Raw genomic sequence first — 8,121 nt, 5'->3', positions numbered from 1 at the left:
ATCAACAACATACTTTTCACACAGTCTCGGCAATTTAAAAGAAACATACAGTCTGTCAAGGCGAGCATGACTTGCTCCTTGAAAGTGTGTAAAGAGCAGAACCACGAGACACGCAGTCAGCAACGTTTTCTAGGCCGTGCCGCTCGACCATAACCCCCCCCCCCCCCCCCCCCCCCCAAAAGCAAAGCACTTTCATCATGAAACCTCTCGCTGTTCGACCGATCACGAGGCGCGCACACACATTAAAGTCCCCTAGCAAAATGACACGCCGATCGGTCCGAACTTACTTCTCAAGACTCTCAAAAAACCCCACTCTTTCATCGATTCTATTCGGTTCGTAAATGCACAAAACACGGAAGATGTTACTAGGAGAAGAAAGATCACAGAGGACAAAACGTACTGACTCATCGCTAATAACCTGCTCTACAGTAAACAAACCCTTGCGCAAAAACAAAGGCACCCACCAGACGTTCCGACAGCGTGACTTACACAAACGTCGTACCGCGACTCAGACATCCGCACTATGCTCTCCGGCTGGCCCTCGCCTTTCATCGTTGGCTTTTGAACTTGAACAGCCACAATATCGAGGTCGTGCTCAATGAACAGGCGGCTTAGTTTGCACTGCCAGCGCAGTGAACACAGTCCCCATACGTTTAAAGTGCCCACGCGCAAAGACTTTTCTAACATGCTTAAATTCTAGGTAGGACCAACAGGAAAGAGCTGCGTTTAGAAACAAAAAAACTGTGAAGAAATTTTTTCAACAGTATACGCGACAGCTCACTTCGGTTGCTGCTCCTTGGCGCTGGCGAGACCTCGACCGTACACGCTTAATTCCCCCGTTGCCAACCCACTCGCGCTCGAGGCGTCGCAGTTCCCTGTCGGCGTTCTTGGAGCTTACGCCTTCGTGCCGTCGCCTCACCGCTCCGGTCTCCGCGTCCTTGAACCTGCCGTCGACGCCACCCTCGCCCTCCTTGGGCTTGCCGTCGTCGTCACCCTGGACCTTGTCTTCGTCATGAAGGTTAGTCCCGACGTCTTCGTCCACACGGTCCTTGCCGTCATCGTCCCCCGGCACGGCGGTTGCCGTGTCCGTCACCTTTTCAGCCGCGACTTCGGGGTCCGCCTTTTCTTTTGATGCCCCGGGCGAGGGTCTTGGTTTCGCCTCATCACATACTCCGCCGTTCTCTGCGGGCCCGCCGTGGGTTTGCTGGTCTGTCGGCGACGTCGCTGTTGCTGCCCTCTCGGCCTCGAACACGTCCATGGTCTCGGCGTCGACGCCACGGCGGTGTCGTTGCCAGTGACGCGGGCGGGTTCCCGGACATTTCATTGAACGCCGTTTCGTCGAACGCCGTTTCATCGAAAAAATGGACGTTTCATCGAACGCCGATTCATCGAACGCCGTTTCATCGAATCGCTGACGGCCGTTTCATCGAATGTCTTTTAAATAAAAAGTGTGAAAGATGCTCGTTTATGCACGGATCGAGTGCATTTTCGTGTAATTCACCCTTTCATCGTCAAGTTTTTTTCATGACCAAACTTGTAGCTGTTACAATTTATTTTGATGCAAGTAACCCATGAGGATATTTGTACCGATTTTTATGTTTGTTTCGCATATTGTGCTTATCTGTTCACCCCCTATGTATTACCCGATGGGCCTTGAAGGTATAGTATCAAATAAATAGAAAGTCGCACTCCCGGTCAGAGCGCACTCCAACTCATGGAGGCCAGAAGGCGACTTAGGTTTTGCGCAGGCGCAACAACTTTAGCCATGTGAGCCTCCTATAGCCTCTCATGTCTTTCTATTGATACTTTTTTTACTGCCCGAAGCTTGCAGTAGCTAAAGCTGAAGTGCTATTTATGAAACTACAACGAAACATTGTATTTTTAGTTCTAAGACTCAATGAAGTCAAAAGTAAGTACGCCACTTCAAATTTTATTTGAAAACTTTCGGGGGTTCATGCGTTCGCGCGACAGCCATTCATCGTTTGTAATGATGAGCAATTGCTCTCAAAAAGTCCCCTACAGCCATGCTCCGTCGGTTCTCATAAAAAAGGCGGGCCTTTTCATTTCTTGCCGCTATGGCCTTCTTCTGGCGAGGAGGCGCTTGGGAACTCAGCATCGCCTCCAGCTTGTCTTCCGTCAGTTGATGTTCTGCGGCGATGCAAGTCAAAAACTTCCAGAACTCGGGATGGGCACCTCCGACCAGCTTTAGGACGCGGGAATGCAACCTTGGCGTTCGATAAGACGGCGTTCGATAAAACGGCGTTCGATGAAACGGCTTCGATGAAACGGCGTTCGATGAAACGGCGTTCGATGAAACGGCGTTCGATGAAACGGCATTCGATGAAACGGCTTCGATGAAACGGCGTTCGACGAAACGGCGTTCGATGAAATTTCCGGTCCCAACGCGGGCGTACGGCTTGATGCACGACGAGGCCTCGTGTCCGAAGGCCTGGCACAGGTTACACCGGGGCACCCTGCAGTCTCGGCGTATGTGTCGCGCTCGGTGGCACCGGAGGCAGATCGGCGCGCGACCAGGGAAGACGACCAGGACGTTCCCCCCACAGATCCGCAGCTGGTGTGGGAGGTTCTCCAAAGAAACGCCGTCCTTTAGCGTCATCCGCACCACCAGCGTGGTGGACTCGACGTCAACAAAGCCTGGCACTTTCCACTTTTCTCTGATAATTTCCTTGACCGAGCCGAAGGGCTCGAAGGCACGACGCACCGTGTTCACTGGGACGTCGAACGTGACCCAGTGGAGCTTGATGCGCAGCTCCGTCCGACACGGGTCTACGAGATGGCAAAAGCGGCCCTTTACTTGTAAGCTACCGGCTTCCAAAAGCTTGGTCTTTGCTTACAGAGAATGAAGTTTCAACAGCTAGAAGTGGCTCATCAAGAAGGCCCCCAGACCAGCCACTCCCAGCAAAATCTACCACCTTGTACAACGGTTGACGGAAGTCTTCAATCCGGTAGGGTCTTCCTTGAAGATCAGCGTGAAGAATCACGCTGAGCTTTTCAGCATTTCCGGTGGGCAGAGCAGGCAAAAGTAGACGGTAATCATTTGGCAAAAAAGAAACATTCGGTGGAGCGATTCGGGGAGCGATTCATAGCGCCGTCCTCTCTGGCTGAAAGCCGGAAGTGGAATCTTCCCCACACCTCTCTACGTACGCATTCACACTATCTCTATATATGAAAGTCTTATTTTGGAATCTGACTTGTCCGGTGACTGCCATCATTTTTCTATAAACACGGAGAGGCGGAGTAAATATTACTCGTACTTAATACATTATTTCAAAAGTATCCCCCCCTTTCTTAATTCAACACTCGGAACAAAGCAAATGTAGATCATTAAGCTAATTAGCTAAAATTTAATAATTATATTTGCAATAAGTTTGATGAATCATGTTGGCAATGCAGTGTTGAAGTGCAGTACACTGGTGCTGAATATTGCAATCAAGCTATTGTTTGATTGTAGTGTTCAGTGCCAGTATAATTTATTTTCAGTCTTGGTGGGGTAATGAATCATTTTAATAGTTGCACAAGAATTTCAATAGATGTGTCAAAGAAACAATACTACTGGTTTTAACACCACTACAGCCGCGCTCGTTTCGCGACACGAGAGGAACCCCGCATTAGTAAACAAAGTCGCGGCCGCATAAAAAAAAATTGCAACAGCTATTTTTTTTTTTTTTGCGTGTGCGTTATTAGTTATATTGTAGGAGATGCAGCGCAGCGCAAACTAAAAAAGCAGCGGTGAACCGTCGGCTGTGGTGAATCATCCGTTCCTTCAAGCCCGCGGACCGCCCTCCCTCCACCACTTCGCCCCGCAACCAGAATGGAATATCTGTACTAGCCTTTCTTCCGAGTGGACACTTCCCGAATGCACAGTTGACCTTGCTTTCCGGATCCGTTGCTTCGGTCCTTCGCCAAATCATCAATTCAGTGCCATTTCTTGTGCGACACTATGGTTTTTCAAAGAACGCGTGTTTCCCGCAAGCCGGTTGTGGTTTCGATTTTGACGGACTACAACGTGTGTCAAACGCAATTGCTCGTCGCAACGCAGTGCACGTTACTATCGACCGGATATGATGTTCTGTTTGACACAAAAGAGAAATAAACGCCGCACGGATTATCTTTCGCTGTATGGTACGCACGCTTTATTTCAAGAGTATACGTTCCTCGCGGAGGTGAGGGGGTAGGAACGTAGAGACGGGTCGACTCAAATAAAGCAGCAATCCTAGCAGCTACATAATCACGCAAAAAAAAAAAAATAATGACGATTTATCTTCTGCGCTCATTACTTGTCATTAAAGGTAAAGGAAGTAGGCAGACGAGCTCGTTAACGATATATTACTATGTCAACTTGTCTTTTGCAAGTAACGCGGCAAAAGTGGTCGTACTTGCTATGCCAGTGAGAAATCGCCGCCGTTGCTTATCGCAGCAGCAAGCTTTCATCCACCATAAACAGGCGCAATCCCGGAGCGGGCACATACGGCGTGATTCTCGCTAGACACACGCCGCACTACGCGCCTCGCTTTTTTGTTAAACTAGTGTACCTCCGCTAGCCCCCGCAGCTCCGCTTTTCCTCCGCTAGCACCGCGCATGGGTAGTAGTGGGATCGCTCTACGTGACGGTAACCAAGCCCTCAAGTTGCTGTCACAGCCATTGAACATGTTCGCGGCGGCAGCGATGGTTCGACCGCCGCTGCCGCTACGAACGTAGAGGAGGATTTTCGTCCCTTTTTTGAGCGGCACTAGGTGGCGCTGCACGTGGATTGGTGAAAGGGAGGAACGGGGGAAATTTCCTCCCTTCCGTTGGCAACAGGGTGGAACATCGGTTTATTCTTAATTTCTGCTCCTTATTTTTAGAGTGTGTGTACGAAAGATATGTGAGAATCTAAGAATGCAAATCATACTATACTTTATCTCATCGTGCAATGGACTAAAGGCCAAAGCCACGGGCCGCCAGGTCCAATCACGCTTCACGCCAAACTATGACACGCGTAGCATGGCTTTGGACGAATAATGGTTCGTATCCAAAAACGCTGCGTCATTTTTATAGCCTCGACACTGCAAAGAGCCAGTACGTCGTGGCTTTCTTTGCAATGTAAAATCGTTGAGTCACTCATTGCTCGATCCGAACCACTATTCGCCCGCTCCCATCAGCGATCCGAGACGCGGGCACGATACGTGCATCGAAGCGAAATACCACGCAATGTCTAAGTGGCTCGTGATTGGATCTGGCGGTTCGTAGCTTCTGCCTTTAGTCCATCGTAGGGTGAGACGAAGTATAGTGTTTGCTAATAGTATTGCCCGTTTAAAAATAGATATATTTATGTTCTCAGGACCTGCCTAAATTATTTTTAAGTGAAATTGTGACAAACAGTTCAGAAAAAAAAGATCGTACGAAATGAATGGACTATATTTTGCTTTACACTTTCTGATTCCAAAATGACCACTGGCACAATATTCCTTATGGGATATTATAAGTTGAATGGAATAGTCAGGTTGAAGAAAATCACCCGGACAATAAACAGCTTCTGAATATAGCTAACTAAAATTTTCATCAAATGTGGATCGCAGAAGTGCATTGCCTAGTCCCGTTTCAAAACCTAGCTCTGTTTGCGCGCAAAACAAGAAAACCACTCTTGGGCATTTCTACGACAGACGCCCCAACAGACGAACGAGTTGTGCCAAGAGCGTGCTTGGCACTGCTATCGAGAAGTCGCGTTTTTTTTATTATAATGGAGAGTGTTTATGAGTCTTCGATCGAGACCACGTGACGTATAGGCGCGCTTGCAACAAATGGTGCTAGGAGTAGGTGGAAGAGTCGATTGTGTGCAAGTGCCTTCCATCTTTCACCCACCTCTGCACACTCTATCCTCCTAGCCAAGCGGAAAGACACGCATGCGCATAGGCAATTAATTTGCGCTGACGGTGTCCGCCATTAAATAACAAACGCCTTTTATGTTTTCAGTCGTTCCCACTCTTAAATCTAGGCTCTTTGGTTGACGCAACATGTTTTAGTTAGAAAATACCACGACGTGGTGGACATGCATGTTAAAAATAATGTTACTTCAGATCAGAGGTTTACAAACGTTTCGGCTAAGGGGCCGGATAAGAGATCTATCGCAGTTTTGAAGGCCGGGAGAAGATAGTAATCATTAACTAAAGAAAACTAAATAAATAAACCTAGATAACCATTTAAACGCATAAATGAATGTCAGAAGAATATGGTAGAATAAGTACTAGAAATTTCTAAGATGGATTAATACATATGCCTCAATCTAAAATTTTATATTTAGCTAAATATATCATCACGTAACACTTGTGGTCCAAAAAAGCTTACCAGTCGAAAAGCAATCATCATAAAACTGGCACATTCGCGCCGCACAAATACTAATGACAATGATAAAACGAATGCTCATAAATGCTCAGAATATGCTATAGTAGCAACTGAGCTAAGTCCAATGTATATGAGAAGGCAATTACATTTTAAAATATTTACACAGACATGAACATGGGACTACGAATAGTAATTCTGATTATGACAGTGTTTAATGTTAGTAGCGCTATAGATAATGCCTTCGCTTCTACTCTATCGTCGCAGCTCATAAATAATGCCTGCTTTTGCACTAGTGTTTAAAGATAGTGCTTTTGTTGAATTTTTCAACTATGCATGATGACTCTTTTTTTTTCTTTTTTGTACCCAACGCCTGCAATAATGCCTGGCGGTGATGCAGTTTTTTTTGTAAATAAATTATATGGCAAGAGGACTTGCATTACAGTGCAGTTTCCCTTGTTTTTTCTGCTATGTTAGTTTGCATATTTCTAGCGCGTTGCAACGCCGTTTCTTTACGGACACTTCTTACATCGGCAGCGGATCTGCCGGAGGCGTGCCGCAAGTCGGGCTTCACTGTAAAGACCGCGGCGTCCTCGAGCCGGTCGGGAAACTTCCGCGGGCGGCATCTGACCCGCGGGCCAGGGTTTCGAGACCCCTGGTTTAGATCTAGCTTTTACTTCGAATTAATCATTCTAATCATTCACGGCGAGGTGAAAGCTGTAACTAAAAGGAATGAAAGTAACCATCGAGTTTGAGCAATCCAGACGCGGACCTCACTTCTGTTGTCTGCTTTCAATGCCATGTTGTGCCGCTTCACGATTGTAACTCTAAAAAGTATAGTCGCTTTTAACATTTCAGTGTTATATGGTGGCCCAAGTTATAGTTCATCGTTTTCCGTACAAATTCCAGTAATACACGTCGTGCACCGTCACTTTTTCAAGTCCGCGAGAGAAAGAGTGTGCTCCTCACTGTGCTATCATTCTTCTATATTTTAGTTTCGATTATGACAAAGTTAGAAACACTCCAGAACAAACTTCAAAGCAGAAAGCTTCCCAATGAAGTTATTAATATGAAGGCGCATTAGAGCCGATTGTGTGCCAAGAGACAGATGTATTCAGGTTAGAAAGGAACGCTTGCCCAGCTTTTTTTTTTTCAGATGATTCGTCCCGTTGAATTAACATGTAGAATGTATATGCCTCGCATCATTTAATTAAGACCATCTTTAACTTATTTTATCATTAGTCACAAGATGGCCGCCCTTAATACCCCACAGAATCCATACATCATATTATGCCATCGATGAAAATCACCGGACTGAATTTTAAAAAGGGTCATGGCGTGACTCGATTATCTGCGTCGGAACCCCTTGCTGTAATTCCATGAAGATTGAAACTCTGAGGACTCTTCGTGCCAAATAATGTAATTTCATTGATGTTGTGATATTAAGGACATTGTATCTCCGAGGATGTTGTAAATCTCAAGGCCCTCGGAGTCAGTTAATGACACTCCTGCGATGTTGTAATTTTTGGTATAATGTATCTCCAAGGATGTTGTAGTTCCGAGGTGAGAAATAAATAAAATGAAATATATGGGCTTGTGCTTAACAAGAACCTTTCTATGTCCTTATTTTTTTAAATACTTTCATGAGACTTTTAGCGTGCTGTATATTGGCGTTGATTTTTCCGCCTTACTTGTCAGCCGATCACGCTTTTACAGCGTCAGCTATACTGGGCTTGCTCTACTGGGCGAGTGTCATATTGCCGGAAACGAACGGACAACGCG

General features: G+C 46.4%; 1 protein-coding gene across 1 annotated transcript; it reads right to left on the bottom strand.

The window, feature by feature from the left end:
• Positions 1–757: 757 nt before the first annotated feature.
• Positions 758–7,141, bottom strand: LOC115318440. Its single transcript, XM_040219995.2, has 3 exons — positions 7,112–7,141; positions 2,392–2,605; positions 758–1,284 (listed from the first exon to the last, which is right to left on the bottom strand). The coding sequence occupies exons 1-3, from the start codon at positions 7,139–7,141 to the stop codon at positions 758–760; spliced, it is 771 nt and encodes a 256-aa protein (XP_040075929.2).
• Between the last annotated feature and the right edge of the window lie 980 nt (positions 7,142–8,121).

Source organism: Ixodes scapularis, unplaced genomic scaffold (assembly GCF_016920785.2).
Source record: "Ixodes scapularis isolate PalLabHiFi unplaced genomic scaffold, ASM1692078v2 PGA_scaffold1__304_contigs__length_218370807, whole genome shotgun sequence".
In the NCBI taxonomy this organism is placed as follows: Eukaryota; Metazoa; Arthropoda; class Arachnida; order Ixodida; family Ixodidae; genus Ixodes; species Ixodes scapularis.
Note: the sequence above shows the minus strand (reverse complement) of the source record. Positions and strands in the feature narration are given on the sequence as shown.

Coding starts and splice junctions, on each gene's coding strand:
- LOC115318440 (XM_040219995.2), bottom strand. CDS start 7,141: ATGGCATTGAAAGCAGACAACAGAAGTGAG. Junction 2,606..7,111: donor AAGCAGACAACAGAAGTGAG/GTCCGCGTCTGG, acceptor ATGACGCTAAAG/GACGGCGTTTCTTTGGAGAA. Junction 1,285..2,391: donor CGCCCGCGTTGGGACCGGAA/ATTTCATCGAAC, acceptor ACTGGCAACGAC/ACCGCCGTGGCGTCGACGCC.